A 24,939-nucleotide genomic window follows, 5' to 3' on the forward strand; every position below is an offset into this window, starting at 1 on the left:
ACGACAAAGACAACGCCGCAACCCTAACATCTACAAAATGATGATGTTCAACAAATTTGCCTTAAGGGACGATTAGACGTACAAATGAAAATGTTTAGTTTGTTGACGAACAAAGGCAGAATGCTCGTAATACTCCTGTCACAAAGATCCTTATCATCATTGTCATTGGTTGCAAATGCCAAAAAAACACAAACACACACACACGCAGAACGATGTAAAACTGAATGGTAATGGGAAAGTGACTCCAAATGTGAAAACCGCACCAGCATTCGAATTCACAATACTTGCGAATTAAAGCGATTAGCCACATGTCTAGAGAGTTGAAGCTCTGATGAATGGTTGGCTGGCTGGCATAGACATACAGTTAGGCCCATAGCAATGGCTGTTAGGGCATAAAGACCACACACACGAAATTGGCATGCTTTTGTCAAAGGATACATAGAGTAGATGGTGTTTTTGGAACATCTCTATGGGTTATTGTTGTCGTAGTGTTACAGGTAGGATTTTCTATTTGTGTTTGACGCGCAACAGGTAAATCATACAATTATGGATCATGAAAATGGACAAAAGAGGTCTTGTACTCAGACGGATTTGAACGGTTTATAGTCTCGATAAGTATTAAAAAGGGCAAAGAACTTTTTGGTTATTATTATCAGAGACATGTATCTTTATACCCTTCACCATAGGGTGGGGGTATACTAATATAGTCCTTCAGTTTGCTCATCGAAATATTGATCTGAGACCTAACAAAGTATATATATTCTTGATTATCTTGAAGTGCTAAGTCGAGTTAGCCATGTCTGACTGTCTGTCGAAAGCAAGCTTGCAATTTTGCACAAATACTTCTTATTAGTGCAGGTCCGTTGGGATTGTAAATGGGCCAAATCGTTTCATGTAATGGCATAGCTGCCATATAAACCGATCTCGGATATTGGCTTCTTGAGCCCCTAGAGGGCTCAATTCTTATCCGATTTGGCTAATATTTTGCACGTAGCGTTTTGTTACGACTTTCAACGACTAGCTGCCATATAAGTCGATCTGGAATCTTAACTTCTTAAGTCTAGAGTGCGTGATTATTATCCAATTTAGCTAAAATTTATCATGAAGTATTTTGTTTAGTCTTCCAACAACTATGCCAAGTATAGTCTTAATCGGTTTATAGCCTGATATAGCTCCTATATATACCGCCAAAAAATTTTGCTCGATGACTTCCACTATGGTCTCCAGAATCCAAACCATGTATGGCCTGAATTGGTCCAAAACCTGATAAAGCTTTAATAGCATGCAAGTTTTATCCGTTATCATTTGTTTGCATATAAAGAGATACCGGGCAAAGAACTTAATAAATGCTATCCAAAGTGAAGGGTATATGAGATTCGGCCCGTCCGAACTTGGTAATATTTCAGTCCATTCGGATAAGAATTGCGCCTTGTTGGGGCTCAAGAAGCAAAATCGTTATATCGTTTTATATGGGAGCTGTATTAAGCTATAGATCGAATCAGACTATATTGGACACGTATAATGAAGGTCATGGGAGGAGCCGTTATGCAAAATTTCTGCCAAATCGGATGAGAATTGCGCCCTCTAGAGGCTCAAGAAATCGAGATCCTTCAAAAGTAAGCGTGCTTTCGACAGACAGACGGGTGGACGGACAGACAGACGAACGGACAGACGGACGGACGGACAGGGAGCCTTAGAAGCATATTTTGAGGTGTTACATCGGCTTATATCGGAGCTATATCAGATTATAGATCGATTCGGCCCGTACTTGGCACAGTTTTTGGAAGTCATAGTTAAACATAACATAGCAAAATTTCAGCTCAATCGCGGCTTCCAGGGGCTCATGAAGTCAAATCATTTGCCATCCCCAATGACCTACGTTAATATTAAGTATCTGTTGAAAATTCCAAGTGGCTAGCTTTACGCGTTTGACCGCTCCCATGTCGTCTACTAACGTTTCAGTTTGTACATAGGTTTTTGAGAGAAACTTTTTCATCTTGGCGACTTCATAACGTTATCGATCTGGTCACAGAAAAGCTTCCAGGAGGCACGTTTTTCCCCTCTGTTAATCTTATTGTATTCCTTGAGCGGTGTGTAATACACATCCCAATATACGTCCGCGTTTTCCTTTATTATTGGAAAATAAATCTTGGGAAGACTTAAATAGGAAACTGTTTCAAATGTCGTCGCCTTGTCCACATCGTATTTAGTCGCACCCATCGTGTACAAATACCCAAACTGGTATCTATCTTAGCTTCGAAGCAGTTACCACTGGCACTTATGGTTTTCAACATCTTTGCCAAGTACGGCTCAAATCGGTTTATAATCTGATATATGGTAGCCCAAAAAGTAATTGCGGATTTTTCAAATAGTCGGCGTTGACAATTTTTTTCACAGCTTGTGACTCTGTAATTGCATTCTTTCTTCTGTCAGTTATCAGCTGTTACCTTTAGTTTGAAAAAAAGTGTAAAAAAAAGTATATTTGATTAAAGTTCATTCTAAGTTTTATTAAAAATTCATTTACTTTCTTTTAAAAAATCCGCAATTACCAAAATATTCTTGATCAGCGTAAGAATCTGAGACGATCTAGCCATGTCCGTCCGTCTGGCTGTTGAAATCACGCTACAGTCTTTAAAAATAGAGATATTTTTTTTGTCCATAAGCTGTTTAAGTTCGGACTATAACTTGATATAGCCCCCATATAGACCGATCCTCCGATTTCGGGTCTTAGGCCCACATTTTTTATCCGATTTTGCTGAAATTTGGGACAGTGTTGCTTCCGACCTTAATTTGTTCCAGATCGGTCTATATTTGGATATAGCCATATAGACCGATTTCTCGATTTAAGGTCTTGGGCACATATTGTCCAATTATTGTCCAATTTTGACAAAATTTGGGACAGTGAGTTGTGTTAGGCCTCTCGTCATACTTCTTCTATTTGGCCCACGTCGGTCCAGATTTGGATATTGCTGCCATATAGACCGATCTCTCGATTAAAGGTTTTGGGCCCCTAAAAGACGCATTTACTGTCCGATTTTGCCGAAATTTGGGACAGTAAGTTGTGTTAGACTCTTTGACACCTTTGTGCAATATAGCACAGATCGGTTTAGATTTGAATATAGCTGCCATAAAGACCGATCCTCCGATTTAGGGTCTAAGGCCCATAAAATCCACATTTATTATCAGATTTTGCTGAAATTTGGGACAGTAAGTTTTGTTAGGTCCTTTTTAAATTTGGCCCTGATCGGTCCAGATTTGAATATAGTTGCCATATAGACAGATCCCGCGATTTAAGATTTTGGGCCCATAAAAGGCGCATTTATTGGCCGATTACGCCGAAATTTGGGACAGTGAGTCAAATTAAGCCCCTCCACATATTTCTGCAATTGGACAATGACTTGTACTTATTAGTATTTGATCCAAATCAGATCATATTTCGATATAACTGCTATGGGACATAAGATTTTTAATTTTCACCGGATATTGATGAAAGGTGGTTTACATATATACCCGAGGTGGTGGGTATCCAAAGTTCGGCCAGGCCGAACTTAACGCCTTTTTACTTGTTAGGTATTGTAAACAACGCAAATCGCGCTCATATGTTAAAACGTTCTGAGTACGTATAACCTCAAGAAAGTCAATCTTTACGATAGAGCTGTCAGTTGGCAGATTGCAACACATTGGCTGTCCAATCGCGAAATATAAAGGACAACCCTCGTATTTGCTGTGTTTTATTTTAGTACTGGCCAGACAAGTCGCGAAGGGCAAAAATATAACGCAAAAAAGAATTTTCAGTGCAAGTTTATTCGCTTGCCATAGGATGGTAACGCCATTTGCCAATCTGTCAAAAAAAATTTGTGAGAAAAATCGGTGAATAATTGTAAAATTTATAAATAAAATTTGCAAAACATGCCTGGGAACATGTGAAAAACATATCATGGCAATACTGACAACAGATATTCTACATAAGCCTGCACTGGTAATTTATCCAGAACTTCGTTGTCCTGGAAGGATGCCATTTTCATAAAAATTTCATTGCACTGTACTAAAATAAAACACAGCTATTGTTCGCCTTTGTTTTCTTCGGGATGGCATAATCATTAAGCGACACTAGTGGTCTGCCATTGCTGGTTAAGAATAAAAGTAGGGGCCTTTTTAATTAATCATCTTCTTCAGTTAACACTCTAACATCACGCCATCCTAATTCACTCTAAATTTATAATAGTCAAATACTTCTGTTTTCTTGAGTCTCGCAAAACTATGGGGTACTTTTTTCGCCAATTAACTAACTTAAAGTTTTCCATCAGAATTTGCAAGTTGCAAAGTGCTGAAAACAATTCTTCGAGGGTTGCACACCAAAACTATTGTAACCTCAACTATTGCCACAAATGCTCAGCGATGGGCAAGGGCTGGTGTTAAAGCCAAAAACATTGTTGAAATAAGCTGGCGACTCCATAAATGCTGCATTCACTTTGGGCTCAATGGAAGAAACAACTTCAAAAGTATAACAGCTGTTGGCCCTAAGGGAGAAATATACGATTAATTAAACTCAAGATGAGTGAGTGAAGGTGATGTTCAGACAAAGGAAGTCGAGAGCTGTCTGTAAGGGGTCTTCTAAGGGCCTAGGGAAAACCAAAGAAAATACTTTCGAAAGCCAACTCTAAGGGCAAAATTTTGTTTGCTGTCTGCTCTAGGGACTATTTCCTCAAATTTTGTAAGGGCGAAATGCAAATTTTTTTAAGTTTGCTGCAAATATTTCTGGGCAACATATTGCACTCATTTTAAATTGCTATTATTGCTTCCTTAACACCGAATACTTAACTGTCGTCGCAGTGCTTGTTCTTTGGTTTTATTTTTGTCGTTGCTAATTGCTTTGTAAATAACTGCGCAAACAGGGCACACAACATGATAATCGTTTGCTATGGCTGAGGAGGTGGCAAGCAATTCCCCTACCCTACTCCATGCCCCTCAATGACTCTCTGCTTCTGTTGGTACTTAATGGAAAACCAATCTAAAAAGGATAACAGCGAAAATATGTTTTTTTTTTGTAATTTTTTTCCATACTTTCCCTTTGCTCTGTATATTTTTCCTTGTCTTATTGTGGCCGTTCTCGTTGCACAAATTGCAATAATTGCATTGAAATGAATTACAAATACAATTAAAATCTTGGCTATGTAAAACCCTGATAAAGCAAAGAGGACAAGGAGAAATTGTGCGCAACAGGATATTGTTGCTGCTGCCGATGATGGCTTGCTTAGAAGAGCACTGCCTTAAACCGTAGCAAAATTGTTTGGCTTACCATGGACCAGCCGAGAGCGACTAAACCGGGTAGTAAAACCCCCCATGCAAGTGCAGTGTAGTTATAAATTTAAGGGGTTATGGTTAACATGGTTGGAGAGAGAAGAAGGGGCGTCTTCATATTTCACCATTGGTTTTAATAGCATTAATCCTAGTTTACATTTTTCGTATGAAGATAAGCAACGCACATGTATAACACATACTCGCATGACCATTATAGTCTAAAGTTTGTAAGAACATGGTGTCGTACATCTCTCTCTCTCTCTCTATGCATGTGTATGGCAATACTCTATTAACCCAGAAGCGGGAGTACTGAAGTATGTATGGAGGAGTATGTACAACATTAAAGCTTAACCCATTTTTTACCAAATAATTTTAGCTTTATTTATACCGCATACTACTACTGTGGTATGGGGTATTATAACATTGTGCATTTGTTTGCAACGCTAAGAATGAGATGAGGTAGACCCGTTGATAAGTATACCGATTGGCTGAGAACCTCTTTCTGATTGGATTTACCTGTGCCTGTCCATGTATTCTTGTTATCAAGGTACAGATCCAATTTGTTGTCCGATTGTCATGAAATTTTGCACAAGTTTCCCTTTTGATCCAAGGACGAACGCTATTGAAATTTGAATTAAAATCTGATCAGATTTAGATAAAGCTCCCATATATTGGGTTGCCCAAAAAGTAATTGCGGATTTTTCATATAGTCGGCGTTGACAAATTTTTTCACAGCTTGTGACTCTGTAATTGCATTCTTTCTTCTGTCAGTTATCAGCTGTTACTTTTAGCTTGCTTTAGAAAAAAAGTATAAAAAAAGTATATTTGATTTAAGTTCATTCTAAGTTATATTAAAAATGCATTTACTTTCTTTTAAAAAATCCGCAATTACTTTTTGGGCAACCCAATATATATTTCACCCGATATGGACTTTGAAGTCCGTGGTCGCCACAATTTTGTGGCGATCTTTACAAAATTGAGAGATGAAAACATGAGATGTTTTATTTAACGTCCCATTACGTGTGCAAAAGACTTGTATTTCTTTTATACGCAGTTTAAGTTTTTGAATGGGCCACATCGGACTATATTTGAGTATAGCTGCCACATTGACCGATTTAGGGTCTTAAGCCTATAACCGAAGCATTTATTACCCGATTTCGTTGAAATTTGGCATAGTGAGTTTAATTAGGCCTGCCGATATTCGAACAAAAAATGGATCGGCATATATTTGGATATAGCTGCCACATAGACCAATGTGCGGACTTTGGGTCTTAGGGCTATAACAGGCGCATTTATTACCCGACTACGCTGAAATTGTGAACAGTGAGTTGTATCAAGATGCCCAACAGCTGTCATGAATATCGTTCAGAGGTGGCTGTATTAAGATATAGCTGTCATTGAGACCGATTGTCAGCTTCAGTTTTAAGACCATAAAAGGTGCATTTATATGTACCTTAAACCGTACATATATTTCGATTTTACTGACATTTGAAACGGCGAGTTCCTTTAAAACTCCCCACATCCAACTCAAATATGGTCCAGATAGGAGCATATTTAGATATAACTGTCATATAGATCGATCATTCGAATTAGGGCTTTATCACATGAACGGCGCACTACTACTCGATTTCGCTGAAATTTGGAACTGTTGCTTGTATAGAGCTTTTCGGCACCCGAACCAAATATGGTGGTGGGTATCAAAAGTTCTCCACTGCGGAACTAAATGCGTTTTTACTTGTTAAGATTGTAAAAGCCACAGTTTTGCTCCGATCTTTATAAGATTTTGCATGAGATGTTTTATTTGAAGTTTCCATACAAGTGCAAAAATCGGTTCAGATTTTGATATATTTTAAACCAGGGACGTAGCCAGAGTGGGCCCAGCCCCCTCGCCCCAAAATTTTTTTTCTAAGGACAACTTTTCAATAAAATGTCCGCTGTACACAAAATATCATTGAAATTTTCTCCTAAAACTTAATTTCAATTAAATATTCTTAAAAAACAAAATTTGGCTCAGGCCCGCTCCTTCTCGAAAATATTGTTGCTAAAGATAAAATTTTTCTTAACTTTGCTTTTACGTTTCTTATACCCACCAACGAAGGATGGGGATATATTCATTTTGTCATTCCGTTTGTAACACATCGAAATATCCATTTCCGACCCTACAGAGTATATCTATTCTTGATCAGCGTAAATACTAAGTCGAACTAGCCATGTCCGTCTTTCTGTCTGTTGAAATCACTATACAAATCGAGATATTGAGCTGAAACTTTGCACAGATTCTTTTTTTGTCCATAAGCAGGTTAAGTTTGTTCCATAAGCTGGTTAAGATGGGCTATATCGTACTATATCTTGATATAGCCCCCATATAGACCTATCCGCCGATTTAGGGTCTTACGCCCATAAAAGCCACATTTATTATTCGATTTTACTGAAATTTCGGATAGTGAGTTGTTTTAGTCCCTTCGACATCCTTCGTTAAATTGGCCCAGATCGGTCCAGATTTGGTTATAGCTGTGAGTTGTCTTAGGCCTTTCTACATCTCTCTTCAATTTGGTCATGATCGGTTCAGATTTAGATATCTGCCATATAGACCGATTTCTTGATTTAAGGTTTTGGGCCCATAAAAGGCGCATTTATTATCCGATGTCGCCTAAATTTGGGACAGTGAGTTAAATTAGGCCCCTTGGCACACTTCTGCAATATGGCACAGAACGGTCCAGATTTGGATATAGCTGCCATACTGAGACTGATCTCTCGGTTTTAGGTTTTGGGGCCATAAAAGGCGCATTTATTGTCCGATGTCGCTGAAATTTTAGACAGTGAGTTAAGTTAGGCTTTTCGCTGTCCTTCTTCAATCTGGCCCAGATCGGTGCAAATTTGAATATCGCTACCATATAGACCGATCTCTCGATTTAAGATTTTGGGACCATAAAAACCGCATTTATTGTGCGATTTCTCCGAAATTTGGGACAGTGCTTTGTATTAGGCTCTTCGACATTTTCCTGCAGCTTGGCCTAAATCGGTCCAGATTTGGATATAGCTGCCATGTAGACCGATATACCGATTTAAAGTCTTGCCCCATAAAAGGCGCATTTATAATCCGATTTCACTGAAATTTTACACAATGACTTATGTTAGGCTTTTCGACATCCATGTCGTAAATGGTTGAGATCGGTTTGTTTTTAGATAAAGCGTATGTACTTATTAGTATTTGGTCCAAATCGGAACATATTTCGATGTAACTGTTATGGGACATAAGGTATGCAATTTTCACCGGATTTTAATGAAATGTGGTTTACATATATACCCGAGGGTGTGGGTATCCAAAGTTCGGCCCGGCCAAAATTACCGCCTTTTTACTTGTTGATATCCCAAATAGGGCTGACCCTCTTCCCTCCTACAGCAATTTTCAAAAACCGTCAGATTTTGGAGATCGGCGCACCGATTTAAGCGAAATTTATTAGGCCACCTTATGGTACCCCAAAACACGAAATTGGTAAAATAGTTTGGGGTCAAATAACCAGGGGGACGCCCCATCCCAAAACCCACCCGAACGGGCATGTTTGCCGATTGGAACAATATGGGTATCAAATGAAAGGTATTTAGGAGCGGAGTAGAAACTTGGCATTAGAATGTCATCTCGAATGTCGGGAGGGTCCCGCACCCCCAAAAACACCACCCAACAGGGTACTTTTACCGTTTTGGCAATATGGATTGCAAATGAAAGGCATTTAAAAGTAGAGTACAAATCTGACATACAAATTTATTCCTTGATGTCTGACAGCAGGACAAATTAAATGTTTTTGGGAGTTAAATACAAATATGGTATTAAAAGTTGGGTCCAATTACTTAGGAGTCCGCTCCAGGCCCAAAACAACCCCAAAAGTAGCGACCAAAATTGAAAGTGGACCGATCGGGACGAAATGGGACTCAAATAAAAGGTGTTTGGGAGTAGCGTATGAATATGATATTTAAAATTGGGTCCAGATACCTAGCGAGCCGTCCAAAACTCAAAACCACCCCAAAAATACCATCAAAAATCAAAGTGAACCGATTGGGACAATATGGGTCGTAAGTGAGTGAAAGGTTTTCGGGAGTAGAATACCAATATGGTGTCAAATCTTGGATACAAGTATCTAGAGCGCCATCACAAGCCCTAAACCGCCAAAAATCTAAAGTGTGTTAATCGGGGCCATATGGGACTCCCATGAAAGGCATTCGAGAGTAGAGTACGAATATGGTTATCGAATATTAAGAATTGGGAGTAACTACCAAGGGGGCGTCCCAAAACCAAAACCGTCCCAAGTGGGCGTATTAGACCATCATGACAATATTGGACTCAAATAAGAGGTTTTCGGGAGTGGATTAGGAATGAGTGGTTGCCCAACCTCAAAATGCCTCCCAAAATGTGAATATTTGTCAATCGTGGCTATATGGGTTAGAATAAAAGGAATTTGATAGTAAATAAACAAATTGTACTGGGAAGATACATATGGTTGTAAGTTAGAAACTTTTTTCACGCATGCTGCTAATGAAGGCGCAGTAGAGCGGACCGGCTACAGCAAGTAGTTAACATATAAGAGAACAATGTATCAAAATTTCAGCCAAATAGGATTACAACTAAGTTAACTATGGTAGTTTAATTTGGAATATTTGGTTTGAAAGTTTCGCACGGAAAGCAAATCATCCATTCGCCGTAGAAAATTTCAACCAAAATTTTAAAAATGTCCTGTCTTAAGGTGCTTTAGAACTCAAATCGTTTCAAGAAGTTTCAATTTAATGGCTTTTTCAGTCATTTCATTTCCTGCATGCACCTTTTTAATGGAAAACTCTTCGTTTCGCTTAGGAAAATGCCTTTCTCAAAGAAAAATGACAATTCATTTATTTTCCTAATCAAAATCTCCTCTTGTTTTATCCTCTAAATCAAAGAGAGTTGCTGACCACATACATGATTGCCGCAAGAAAATAGGAAAAAAAAAACTCTAAGAAAAAGGAAAGAGACACAGTAGGAGCAAAATAAAGTAGAAGGAAAATACCTCAAATCCACAAAGGATTGTATATCAATAAAAAGAAGTTTTATTTATGCTCTTGAATGAATTGTTTTAGCAAAACTTTTCCCAAAATGAACATTAGAAGCAGCTCAGCCATATTCATTCATTTACAAAAACCAACTTTGGTTCGGTACAGTGCAAAAAACCATCAATACGTTTGAGGGAAATCTATTCTTCTCGAAATAAAGAGAAAAGCAACAAAAACAATCTCTTAAGAATTCTCACTTTCACAAGATAATGACGAAAAAAAGCATAGAGGCAAAAAAAGTAAAACTTCATATGGCAATGAACAGCAACTATAAATACATGGACAAGTTTAACAATCTTCAGGAGACAACACCGAACAAAAAGGACAAACATTTTAACAACCCACACACAATACACTCAAACACTAGTTGTGAATACCTTGGATAGTAAACAAAAGAAGTAAAAGCGTACTAAGTTCGGCGAGGCCGAATTTTGGGAACTCATCACCATGGATTCAGCTAAAAGTTTACACAAAATGAATTTAGTTGAAGGGCATAGCTGCACTTGGTTACAGACCGGGTTATCAGAATATAGAACACTACATACCACATTTCAGCCCAATCGTATATATAAGTATTAAGACATTCAGGGGCTCAAGATGCCAAATCGGAGATCGGTTTATATGAGAATTATATCTGACCATACACCGATTAAGACCATACTTGTCAAAATTGTTGACAGTCAAAACAAAACACTATGTACAAATTTCCGTCCAATCGAAAAAAAAAAATTTAGGCTTTCAGGAGCTGAAGATGTCAAATTTGGAGATCGGTTTATATGAAATATTTCAGGTTAAAAATCAATTTAAATCATATTTGGCATCATAGTCGTTACAGAACACTATGTGCAAAATTTCAGCCAAATTAGAAATAATTGCAGTTTCCACGGGCTTAAAAAAATCAAGGTGAAGGACCACTGTAGATGGGAGTTATATGGAAATCTGAACCGTTATGGCCCATTTATCATCCCTAACGATCTACATCTATAGGAAGCATATGAGCAAAATTTCAAGCGACAGACGGAGAGGTGGACAGGCCGACATGGCTAGATTGACTTGGAGTGTCAAGATGATTTAGAATATATTGGGTTGCCCAAAAAGTAATTGCGGATTTTTCATATAGTCGGCGTTGACAAATTTTTTCACAGCTTGTGACTCTGTAATTGCATTCTTTCTTCTGTCAGTTATCAGCTGTTACTTTTAGCTTGCTTTAGAAAAAAAGTGTAAAAAAAGTATATTTGATTAAAATTTATTTTAAGTTTTATTTAAAATGCATTTACTTTCTTTTAAAAAATCCGCAATTACTTTTTGGGCAACCCAATATATACTTTACTAGCTGAACCGGGCCCGATTTGATGCGCCTTCTTTTACTTTATGTGGAGCAAAATTTCCCTTTGAATATTTAAAGAGCTTTTAGTGAAATACCATGCTACGAAAATAGAATATCGCTTGACTAACAGTTTAACAATATAAGTGGCTTTATCTGAATCCCATATGATCTTTGTTGGTCTACGAATTTAAGTTAGGATGTAAGGTGTACTCCATTCTTAAAATACTTTATTTCACCCCGATATTCCCTTGATGTCTGATTTAGGGGTGTTTTCGGGGGTGAGGAGGCCCCCCAGATACTTGGCCCTAAAAATATCAGCATGGTACTCTTCTTTCAAATGCCATATTTTTAAACCCCATATTGCCATTGGTTTTGAGTGGATGGGGCTAAAAACTAAGAATATCGAGCTCCACAGTCATGAAGACCCAAATTGTCTTGGTGAGCAAATACGTCCTATTTGGGGGTCGTTATGGTGGTCAGACGTCCCCTAGACAGTTGGCCCCTAATGTTGATACCAGATACGTGGTCTACTCCCACATACCTTTAATTTGAGCCCCACATTTCTATAGTCGGCAAACATGACCGGCATGAGGGATGTTTTGAGGGATGGGCGGCCACTCAGTGAGTTGGCCTTGAAAATATATATCGGATTCGTATTCCACTTTATAAACCCTCTTATTTGAGCCTCATATTGCAAAAGTCAGAAAATACTTCCTATTTGGGTGGTGTTGTTGGGGTGGGGTGGCCCCATAGACACTTTTCCCGAATATTGATATCAAATTCGTGCTTTTCTCCCAAAGACCTTTTATTTGAGCCCCATTTTGCTATGGTCGTAAATTTGTCCCCTTTGGGGGATGTTTTTGGTGAGAGTCGGCCCCCCAAACACTTGGTCCCATATTTGGATATCAGATTCGTATTCTACATTCAAATACTTTTTATTTAAGCCCCATAATCCCATGGTCAGTAAATAAGTTCAGTTTGGGGGGTGTTTTGGGGTAGGGGTGGACCCCCAGAAACGTGGTCTCACATTTGGATATCAGATTCATATTCTACTCGCAAATACCTTTGATTTGAGTCCCATATTGAAATGGTCGCTAAATATGTCCGATTTTGGGTTGTTTTGGGGCTTGGGGTGGTCCCCCTAGCACTTGGTCCGACAATTGGATATCAGATACGTTTTTTGATCTAAAAAATCTTTCATTTGAGTTCCAGAATGTCGTGATTTTGGTATATACATATATATATGGTAGATTTTGGGGGTGGTGTGGCCCCTCCCCTAGGAACCCCATTCGAAATTTGGATATTAAATTTCTATTTGTAGATTATTATAAGAGAGCACAAAAAATTTCGCTTAAATCGCATCACGCATCTCCGAGATCTGGGATTTCTGAAAAAAAGGGAAAGGGGAGGGTCCGGTCGGTTTTTTTTTTGGATATAGACCAATCCGCCGATTTAGGGTCTTAGGCCCACAAAAACCACATTTATTATCCGATAATACAATAAAAGTTGGGACAGTGAGTTGCATACGCTCTTCGACATCCTTCATAAATTTGGCTCAGATCGGTAAAGATTTGCATATATATATATATATATATATATATCTGCCGTATAGACCGATCTCTCGATTTAAGGTTTTGGGCCCATAAAAGACGCATTTAATGTCCGATGTCGCCGAAATTTGGGACAGTGAGTCGTGTTAAGCCCCTCGACATACTTCTACAATATGGCACAGATCGGTCCAGATTTGGATAAAGCTGTCATATAGACCGATCTCTCGATTTAAAGTTTTGGTCCTATAAAAGGAGCATTTATTGTCCGATTTCGACGAAATTTGGGACAGTGAGTTGTGTTAGGCTCTTCGATATTTATCTGCAACTTGGTCCAAATCGGTCCAGATTTAGATATAGCTGCCATATAGACCGATATGTCGATTTAAAGTCTTGGCCAAATAAAAGATCCGATTTCACTGAAATTTAACACAGTGACTTATGTTAGGCTTTTCGAAATCCAGGTCGTATATGGTTCAGATCAGTTTATTTTTAGATATTCTAAAAAGATCAAAATTTTGTTTTACGGAATTGAACAGTGACTTGTATTTATTAGTATTTCGTGCAAATCGGAACATATTTCGATATGGGGCATGAGGTATGCATTTTTCACCGGATTTTGACGAAAGGTCGTTCGGCCCGGCTGAACTTAACGCCTTTTTACTTGTTATATATATAAGAAGAAAAAGAAGATAGGGTCCCATATCAATATTTGCAGTTGTTACAAACGGAGTGACTAGATTAATGTACACCCTATCGTATGGTGTTTGAATAGGGAAAAAATAGTAAAGTTTCATAGTTGCCGCAACACTGGAAACCAGGTAAACTTCAAACTTAAAGTTAAATGCAACAGCTACAACTAACAACCAGGCAAGGTCGGCGATGATGGTGATGTTGAAAAAGTGATAGAACAGCTACTTGGTTATCTTAACAAATTTGAAATGAATACATTCTTGGAAACAAAACATCAGAATATTTTGTGGCTTCAAATGGAAATATATCTATGACTTTTAATTTTAAAAGATGAGATTTTAAGAACATATCAACCAACGGATCAAAAAATACCTTTTCTATGAGGCCATGATATTTAATCGCTTATTATATCCTAATACTACCACTTTTCCTTGCAATATAAGTTACATAGATTGCTATACAGATGGTTCCAAACTAAACGGCCAGGTGGGCCTTAAGGTGTACTCTGAAGATCTAGGATTGGTCATATCGAGAAGTTTATCCTTGAAATTAAAGAAGTAGTGGAATGGCTGAGATATAATGTCATAACGATGATGGGCATAAATATCTTCTGGGGCAACCAGGCAGCCATTAACTCTTTAGAGTATGTATTTCTGAATTCAAAAAATGCTCTTCTCGTTGGTTAAACAGTTCAAAATCCACCTGTTCTGGGTGCCGGCCCACAAGGTTATCCTAGGGAATTGTAGAACAGACGAGATGTCGGGACAACTTTTCAGGGAACTGAAATCTGTGAATATGCCTCTAGCGATTTGTAAACTAAGTCTTCAGAATCAGAGCTCATGCGACCCTAACGACAGTAGGTCACAAAGTGCGGGTTGTGAACACTCCAAAATTATGTGGGCCAATTTAGACTTAAAGAGTTCAATCGCACTGGCTAGAACAGGCATCTTAGTCATAGTGTCCGTCATGATTGACTGATTTACTGGCTTAAAGGTAGGAGCTGGAAGGCATCTTCCGGCTGCAGTTCCTGTGGTATCACAATGAACGAAAACGTCTGAGTGAGTCTGATGTCAGACTGCCACATTAACCTATTCTATATTTAATAAAGGGAGATTTTTTAGCTATTATCTTTTAGGCAACATTAGTGTAAACAGCCCACGCAGTTAACGTGTTTTGTTTCACAGTCAAACAAATTCAGTTTGGTCTATAACTCAACCATGAATTGCAATTGCTTGCTCTTTAAATAAAGTTCATCGCGCGCTTCTTCCATTGAGCGACGAAGCTAATTTTTGGCTCAATTGGTACATAAACAAGCCGAATTGTCGATTTTGGAGAAAAGATCAGCCAAAAACATTGCAAGAGCTACCAATGCATCTAGAAAAAGTCACAGTCTGGTGCGGTTTATTGGCTGGTGGCATCATTGGACCGCACTTCTTCAAAGATTATGCGAAACGAACAGTAATTGTGAATGGTGAGGGCTATCGTGAGATGATACCCAACTTTTTTTTACCCAAAATGCAAGAGCTTGACTTGCATGACATGTGGTTTCAACAAGACGGTGCCACATGTCACACAGCACCCGTAACAATGGCCTTTTTGAGAGGCGAGTTCGGAGAACATTTTATTTCACGTATGGGACCGGTCAATTGGCCGCCTAGATAGTGCGATTTAACGCCTTTAGACTATTTTTTGTGGGGCTATGTTAAATCTCATCTCTATACAGACAATGCATCAATTGATGCATTGGAAGACAACATTGAAGCATTTATTCGTGAGATACTGACCCAAATGTTGGAAAGAGAATGCCAAAATTGGACAAAGCGGATGGACCATTTGAGGTGCAATCACGGTCAATATTTTCATGACATAATCTTCAAACATTAATTTATACGGACCGTTATCGACCATTTGAGGAGCATTCATAATCAACATTTTCATGAAATAATCCTCAAACATTAAATTATATTGACTGTACAATCGATTCCAATGAAGAGTTCATTCATTTTTATACCCACGGCCGAAGGATGGGGGTATATTCATTTTGTCATTCCGTTTGCAAGACAACGAAATATCCATTTCCGACCCTATAAAATATATATATGCTTGATCAGCGTAAGAATCTAAGACGATCTTGCCATGTCCGACCGTCTGTCTATTGAAATCACGCTACAGTCTTTAAAAATAGAGATATTGAGCTGAAACTTTGCACAGATTCATTCTTTGTCCATAAGCAGGTTAAGTTCAAAGATGGGCTAAATCGGACTATATCTTCATATAGCCCCCATATAGACCGATCCGCCGATTTAGGGTCTTAGGCCCATAAAAGCCACATTTATAATCCGATTTTGCTGAAATTTGGGACAGTGAGTTGTGTTAGGCCCTTCGACATCCTTTGTTAATTTGGCTCAGATCGGTCCGGATTTGGATATAGCTGCCATATAGACCGATCCGCCGATTTATGGTCTTAGGTCCATAAAAGCCACATTTTTTATCCGTTTTTGCTGAAACTCAGGACAGTGAGTTGTTTTAGGCCCTTCGACATCCTTCTTCAATTTGGCCCAGATCGGTCCAGATTTGGATATAGCTGCCATATCGACCGATCTCTCGATTTATGGTTTTGGACCCATAAACAGCGCACTTATTGTCCGATGTCGCCGAAATTTAGGAGAGTGAGTCAAGTTAAGCATCTCAATATACTTCTGCAATATGGCACAGATCGTTTCAGATTTGGATAAAGCTGCCATATAGACCGATCCGCCGATTTAGGGTCTTAGGCCCATAAAAGCCACATTTTTTAGCCGATTTTGCTAAAATTTGGAAAAGTGAGTTGTGTTTGGACTTCTTTAATTTGGCCCAGATCGGTCCAGGTTCGGATGTAGCTGCCATATAGACCGATCTCTAGATTTAAGGTCTAGCGCCCATAAAAGACGCATTTATTGTCAGATGTCGCCGAAATTTGGGACAGTGAATTGTGTCGGACTCTTTGAAAATTTTCTGCAGCTTGGCACAAATCGGTCCGGATTTGGATATAGCTGCCATATAGACCGTTATCTCCAATCCAATTTCACTGAAATTTGACACAGTGACATATGTTAGGCCAATATTTTGTTATGCACAATTGAACAATGACTTGTACTAATAAGTATTTGGTCCAAATCGGAACATATTTCGATATAGCTGCTATGGGGCATAAGGTATGCATTTTTCATCGGATTTTGACGAAAGGTGGTTTACATATATATACCCGAGGTTGTGGGTGTCCAAAGATTACTTGTTACTTGTTTAATTTTTTTTTTGTTTTGGTCTGTGCATTAATATTGCTTTTATATAAAACGATCTTCTGATATTTATACCCACCACCATAGGATGGAGATATAGTAACCTAGTCATTCTGTTTGTAACACCTCGAAATATCGACAGCCTGAATCAAGCTCGCCATGTCCGTCCGTCCGTCTGTCGAAATCACGACAGCGGCCGAACTCGTAAAGCAAGCCGCTTAAAATTTTGCACAGATATTTATTTTTCATGTAAGTCATAGGAGATTGAAAATGGGCCATATCGGTTCAGATCTGGATATAGCTCCCATATAAACCGATCTTTCGATTTGACTTTTTAAGCCCCTGGAAGCCGCAATTTTTGTCCGATTTGGCTTACATTTTGCCGATGGTGTTCTGTTATGACTTTCAATAATCGTGCCAAGTACGGTCCTAATCGGTCTGTAACCTGATATAGCTCTCGTATAAACCGATCTCCCAATTTGACTTCTTGAGCTCTTACAAGCCACAATTTTTGACCGATTTTGGCTGAAAATTTGCATGTAGTGTTTTGTTATGACTTGCAACAACTTTACCAAGAAAAGTCTAAATCGGTCAGTAACCTGGTATAACTCCCATGCGGTGTTCTGTTACGACTTCCAACCACTGTGCCAACAACGGTCCAAATCTGCGAGTTTGGTCCAAGCTAGTGTAAAACCTGATACAGCTCCCATATAAAGCGATCTCTCGATTATCCTTGTTTGGTTCCTAGAAGCTGTAATTTTTGCTGGTTGGGCAGAATTTTGGTATGTAGAATAAAATGATGCCCTTCAACTAAATTTAGTTTGTATAAATTTTTAGCAGAATTCATGGTAGGGGGTTCCCAAGATTCGGCCCGGCCGAACTTAACACGGTTTTACTTGTTGCGTGTCATTTTCATACGATATCGATATTATCGAATGTTACGATTATCAATAGTTTACCTTCTCTACTCAATATGGTCCCGAGAAGTCAAAGTTTTTCTTTAGCAGCCTTATAGACCGATCTCGAAAATACACATCTGAAGTTTTTATCCATTTCTTGTGTTGCATCTACTGTAGGTAGTGTCTCCAAAAGAAAATTATAATGCGGCTAAACTTTGTTTTCCCGCTGTCACAATTGTTCGACAGTCTCTGCAACAAAGTTTTTTGTGCGTGAAAATACAAAACATTCAAAAATTAATGAAAAACTTTTGGCATAATCCTTTGGTGAAAAATACCATGGCCATGGCGACCAACGCTTTTGTCACCGTCGCAAACTGACTTTAAACCGCAGATCCCTCTAAGCTGACTACGACCGCCACCAAATACGAGAAACTGAAAATATTTTTTTGAAAGCAAAGCGAAACAAGCGAATAGGATGAAAACAAAAAAAAAGAAAAAAAAAACAAAAACAAATGCTAAACTTTAAGTGAATTTATTTTTAACATAAAAGTTGGCATCTTGCTGACAAAAAACTGCGGACAAAATGCAAAGTTAAACTTACAACTCCTGTTTATTATCCAGTGTCAAATGCAACTTGGCCTTCATGGTGCAAGGGGACTAAAAAAAATATTGCGCAAAATTTGGAAGAAGAGATACAAACAGTACAACAATTTCGGGACCACTTCATGGGCATATAAATGGTTTAAATATATCTATTGAGCCGCCACACAGTTGTATACCATCGAAAAAAGTAGTAAAAAATATGCCGTTTGAAAATGTGTAGAAATAACACTGTCAGGCTCCTAAAGTTGTTTACCTCGGCTTTTCGAAAAATGTTTCCGGCTGCCGAATCTTAATTTTTAGCTTGATTTCCAAAATTCTGTTTTTATTGAATGGTGCTGAAAATCCCTACAAAAATTATAGAGGGTTATACAATTTCGCGCTTCGGGGATAACCAACTTTAAATTTTTTGAAATTTTGGGCGAGATTGGTTTTGTATTTTGGATTTCACGTAGGCATTTGTGGTTCGATTTGATGAAAAAATTTACAATGATTTTTCTGCAGTATGCATCATAATTCGATAAATCATTAAAAAGATATACCATTTTTGAAGTCAAAATATGTTAAACAAGTAAAAAGGTGTTAAGTTCGGCCGGTCCGAACTTTGGATAACCACTACCTCGGGTATAAATGTAAACCAACTTTCGTCAAAATCCGATGAAAAATGCATACCTTATGACCCATAGCAGCTATATCGAAATATTTTCCGATTTGGACCAAATGCTTATGAACACAAGTCATTGTCTAATTGTGTATAACAAAATATTGAATCTTGAATCTTATACGACACGGATGTCGAAAAGCCTAACATAAGTCACTGTGTCAAATGTCAATGAAATCGGATTATAAATGCGCCTTTTATGAGGCCAAGATTTCAAATCGAGATATCGGTCTATGTGGCAGCTATATCCAAATCTGGACCGATTTGAACCAAATTGACGAAGGATGTCGAATGGCCTAACAGAACTCACTATCCCAAATTTCAGTAAAATCGAATAATAAATGTGGCGTTTATGGGCCTAAGACCTCAAATCGGCAGATCGGTCTATATGGGGGCTATATCCAAATCTTGAGCGATCTGTGCCATATTTCAGAAGTATGTTAAGGGGCTTAACCTAACTCACTGCCCCAAATTTCGGCGACATCGGACAATAAATGAGGCTTTTATGGGCCCAAAACCTCAAATCGAGAGATCGGTCTATATGGCAGCTATATCCAAATCTGGACCAATCAGGGCCAAATTGAAGAAAAATGTCTAATGGCCTAACACAACTAACTGTCCCAAGTTTCAGCAAAATCTGATAATCAATATGGCTTTTATGGGCCTAAGACCCTAAATCGGCGGATTGGTCTATATGGCAGCTATATCCAAATCTGGACCGAACTGAGCCATATTGAAGAAGGATTTCAAAGGGCCTAACACAACTCACTGTCCCAAATTTCAGCAAAATCGGATAATAAATATAGCTTTTATGACCCTAAATTGGCGGATCGGTCTATATGGGGGCTATATGAAGATATAGTCCAATATAGCCCATCATCGACCTTAACCTGCTTATGGACAAAAAAAGAATCTGTGCAAAGTTTTACCTCAATATCTCTATTTTAAAAGACTGTAGCGTGATTTCAACAGACAGACGGCCAGACGAATGGACATGGCTAGATCGTCTTAGATTTTTACGCTGATCAAGAATATATATACTTTACTAGCTGGACAGGGCCCGCTCCGCTGCGCCTTCTTTAACTCTCTTATATCTTTTTAGGGAGGGGCACTCCGCCCTGAATGAGGATATCATGCTTCTGTAGCCTATGTCCACCAATGACGATGATCGCCTGCGTTCGAATCCTAGCGGAAATTCGGACAAAATTTAAAGCGGTGGTTATCCCCTCTTAATGCTTGCGACATTTGCGAGGCACAATACCATGCATGGTCATGAAAAAAATTCTTCCAAAAGAGATGTCGCTCTGCGGCACACCGTACGGACTCGGCTATAAAAAAAGTCCGTTATCGTTGATAAACTCAACTTGAATGGGAAAGCATTCATTGATGTATGAAAAGATTGCCCCCGCTCGGTTCCTGGGTATATTTCTACTCTACTCCCAAATGTCTTCCTTTGGAGGCCCATATTACTGTATTGGTAAATATTTCGGGTTTAGGGGGTATTTCGGGGGTGGTCAGTTGGCCATCAAAGTTAATATAAAATTCGTGCTCTACTTTCAGAAACATAAATACGTTGTGTTTGAAGGTAGAGTGGACTCCAGGGTCTTCGTCCCGAAAATTAATATAAATTTTCCGAAAATCAATAAATATCCACCCCAAATAGGTATTTTGGGGTGGGGCGTCTCCCCAAACACATGGCTCTATATCGGCGTGATTGGTCCATATATCCATTTGGCGGATTTTGGGCTGGCTCCCAACAATAGAAACCATGTTTTTTTTGGTGATTGTTAGAGTGCAAAAAATTTCGAACTAATCGCATCACCAATCTCCGAGATCTGGTATTTTTGAAACTAGGGTAATGAGAAGTGCTTTTTAGGGGAGACATTTCGACTCAAATAAGGATATCAAATTCTTTTGCACTCCCAAATCCCTTCACAAGGGTTCAAAACCCCATTTTGTCATGGTCGGTAAGTATGAACCGTTTGGAGGGTGTTTTGGGGCTGGGGAGGCCACCGGCACTTTGCCCTGAAAATATATATCAAATTCGTTCTTTAGTCCCAACTACCATTGATTTGAGCTCCTTATTGATATAGTCGGAAACAAAATTCAATTTAAGAGTGATTTAGGGCGTACCTCCAACATTGGATATCAAATTCGTTTTCTATCTCAAATACCTTTCATTTGAGTCCCATATTGCCATAATGGATCGATTAATCTATTCGACATCTTTTTAGGAGGAAAAGAGCCACCTTGACTTAAGCGCAAATTTTAATGTCATATTTTTAATCTACTCCCAAATATCTTTCATTTGAATCCTATATAGCCATGGTCGGTTGATATGCCCATTTGGGTATTTGGGGGTGAGGCGACCTCCCATTACTTGGACCTAATTTTGTAGGCCATATTTGTTGACGGATACTTTCATTAAGTCCCATATTGATAGGAACGTCGAATATTTCTGTTTAGAGGAGTTTTTGGGTTGGGCGGCCCACTGGGTACTTGGACCCAAAATTTAATATGATTTCCATTTTCTAGTCTCCACTGCCTTTCATTTGATAACCATATTGTGCCCATCAGTCCTCGTTTGGTTTTGGGTGGCGTTTTTGGTGTAAGGGGGAGGGTCAACCAACATCCGATATCTAAATATAATTTTTAGATATCCTTTGTTTCTTTTTTTTTGATTCTACGGAACAAGCAAACAAACCGAGTCCCTTATAGTCATGATGGGTCCTATGCACATTTGGGGAGTTTGGGAGGGTGGGGTGGCCCGCTAAACTTCGATCTGATTTTGTATGCCAGACTCGTAATCTTCTCACGAATACCTTTCATTAAGAAATAATAAATAATATACTTTACATTTTGTTGATATCGGAAGAGGGGAGGGTCCCCGTTACCCCAAAAATACCACCCAAAATCACAAGAGGACCGATAAAGACAATATGGATATCAAATGAAAGGTATTGAAGAGTAGAATACGAATATGGTATTAAAAATTGGGTCCAAGCACCCAGGAAGTTGCCCGAACCCCAAAATATCTATCCGAGCAAACAAACACAAATAGAATTTTATATATAAGATAGAGTCGGAAATGGATATCTCGATGTATTGCAAACGGATTGACAAAATGAATATACCCCCATCCTTCGGTGGTGGGTATAAAAATGTACTCTTCCATTTTGGAATGCCGTTGCGGCACGTGTTATCATTAACCGATCCTCATGATATTTCGTTTATTAGGTCCAAAAATAGTGGGTATGCGTTTCTCTAAAAGCTTAACAATCACCGCTCTTTTAAAGCTCTTAAAATTTAAAAATTCATACTTTTTTCGAACAGCAAATGTTCTATCTTCAGTTTTTTTGTTTTTGTGTTTTTGTTCAACATTTTCCATGACGAAAGTTGGTGCTGTTCAAGTGGCTGCAAAGGAGTGATACTGATCAGTTTGTTAAAATATTATCAACATTTCAAAGTGGTTGTTTTGCAGGCTATAAATTGTCGAAATGAGTTCATGAGAACTCTGCTATTTGTTTGAAGTTAATACACCAACGGAGTACATGCGAAAATGAAATCGCTCTTTATTTGGCTGAAATGGATCATACTGGGTGTTTTGGTGGTGCAGGGACTAACAGCTCCCGTTGATACTTGGAATGAGCAGGAAGAGGATCATGAGTTGATTGGTGGCTACTTCCAAGGCGACATGGAAGTGGAGTTTACCCGCAATGGAGAAATAGCCGAAAGCAGGAAATGGCCCAATGGTGTGGTTCACTTTAAAATTGATGAAGTTTTTGGTGAGTTTAAGCAAAAAAAAAAAAAAAAATAGTAAACAAACAAAATGCTGAAATCTACTTTCGTTCATTCTAGATGCCGATCACACAGCCCATATTTTGCGTGCTCTCCAAACCATCGAAGAGGTTTCTTGCATTCGCTTCATTCCAGCCAGTGGTGATATGACCGCTTATCTCCACTTCATTGGTGAGCCCAGTGGCTGCCACACCAAGGTGGGCTATCGTGGCAAATTGCAGACTTTGAATTTGCAAGTTGATCCCTTGGATAAGGGCTGTTTTAAATTGGGCACCATTATGCATGAGGTCTTGCACTCCCTTGGCTTCCACCATCAACAGTGTGCCTCCGATCGAGATGATTTTGTACGCATAGTGGAGGAGAATATCAAGGATGGCAAGGAGAGTAATTTCAAGAAATACGATGAAAATACTGTTTCGGACTTTGGCATTCAATATGATTATGGCAGCATTTTGCATTATAGCTCTACCGCCTTTTCCAAGAATGGCGAAAAGACCATTGTTCCCTTGCTGGGTGAGGATATTGAAATAGGCCAGCGTCGTGCCTTGAGTTCCAGCGATATTGCCAAATTGAACCTTATGTATCAGTGCCCCGTTTGGGTGAAGTGATTGTGATGGGTGGTATTTTTGAAAATAAATATTATGAAATTGAGTCTTTTTTCTGAAAATTTTTTGAATATTAAGGTAAAGCAAATTTGAGGTTGAAAATTCCATTAAGGAACAGTGGCAAACTTCTCACGTATCTCATAATGAGTGCTGTCCGATTTTTATAAACGAGTCCGAACAGCGTGTCGCAGTTCGACACCTCCTTGGGGAAGAAGTTTTTACATGTCGCCAGCATTCGGAGGGAATAACCACAGCTAAAATATTTTTTATTTTTTTTTATACCCACTGCCATAGGATAGGAGCATACTTATCTAGTCATTCCGTTTGTAACACCTCGAAATATTGATCTAGGACTCCATCTTTATATATAACACTAGCCGAACGGGGCCCGCTCCGCTGCGCCTTCTTAAACTCTCTAATATCTTTTTAGGGTGGGGACACTTCGCCCTGAATGCGGATATCGAATTCGTGTCATTGTAGTCTATGACGCTGAACACGTTCGAATCCTGGTGGTTTCATTGGTCATTTAAAAAATTATCCCCAAAGAGTTGTCGCACTGCGGAACGCCTTTCGGACTCGGCTATAAAAAAAGGTTCCTTATCATTGGATTTAAACTTGAATCGGAAAGCACTCATTGATGTGTGAGAAATTGCCCCTTCTCGGTTCCTGGTGGCAATGTTCTTCCTCAGGGTAATGTTCTCATTAGAGGAGGGATGGTACCTCAGACATTTCGACTCAAATATGGATATCAAATTCGTTCTTTATTACCAACGGAAATAAAGTTCAGTTTAGGGGGTGCTTTAGGACGTACCCCAAAACACTTGGCGCCAAAATTGGATATCAAACTTGGAGCCTTGGAGCCAAATTTTAATACCATATTCGTTTTCTGTTCTCCTCATGCATTTGATACCCTTATTACGCCCATCGGAACACTTTCGGACATAGGTGTCGTTTTTGGTGTTAGGAGGAGGGTCTGCCTCCACCTCCGATATCTAAAAATTATATAGTCTATGTTTCCTTCCAGACAAACGTACACAATCTATGAACATTTTAAGGAAATGGGTTCAGCCATAATGTCATAATGGGTTTAATGTCGTTTTTGAGGGTTGGCGTGACCCCCTATACTTCGATTTGATTTTGCATGCCAGATT

At 38.8% G+C, this 24,939-nt stretch overlaps 1 protein-coding gene across 1 annotated transcript; it reads left to right on the forward strand.

The window, feature by feature from the left end:
• Nucleotides 1-22,906: 22,906 nt before the first annotated feature.
• LOC106091976 (seminal metalloprotease 1) lies at nt 22,907-23,832 on the forward strand. Its single transcript, XM_013258705.2, has 2 exons — nt 22,907-23,170; nt 23,244-23,832. The coding sequence occupies exons 1-2, from the start codon at nt 22,945-22,947 to the stop codon at nt 23,789-23,791; spliced, it is 774 nt and encodes a 257-aa protein (XP_013114159.2). The 5' UTR covers nt 22,907-22,944; the 3' UTR covers nt 23,792-23,832.
• The last annotated feature ends 1,107 nt before the right edge of the window (nt 23,833-24,939 follow it).

The sequence above is a fragment of the Stomoxys calcitrans genome, chromosome 3 (assembly GCF_963082655.1).
Source record: "Stomoxys calcitrans chromosome 3, idStoCalc2.1, whole genome shotgun sequence".
Taxonomy (NCBI): Eukaryota; Metazoa; Arthropoda; class Insecta; order Diptera; family Muscidae; genus Stomoxys; species Stomoxys calcitrans.

Bases quoted from the DNA above. Each gene is read 5' to 3' on its own strand.
- LOC106091976 (XM_013258705.2), top strand. From the start codon at position 22,945: ATGAAATCGCTCTTTATTTGGCTGAAATGGATCATACTGGGTGTTTTG. The intron at 23,171-23,243 runs GTGAGTTTAAGC...CGTTCATTCTAG, and splicing joins TAAAATTGATGAAGTTTTTG to ATGCCGATCACACAGCCCAT.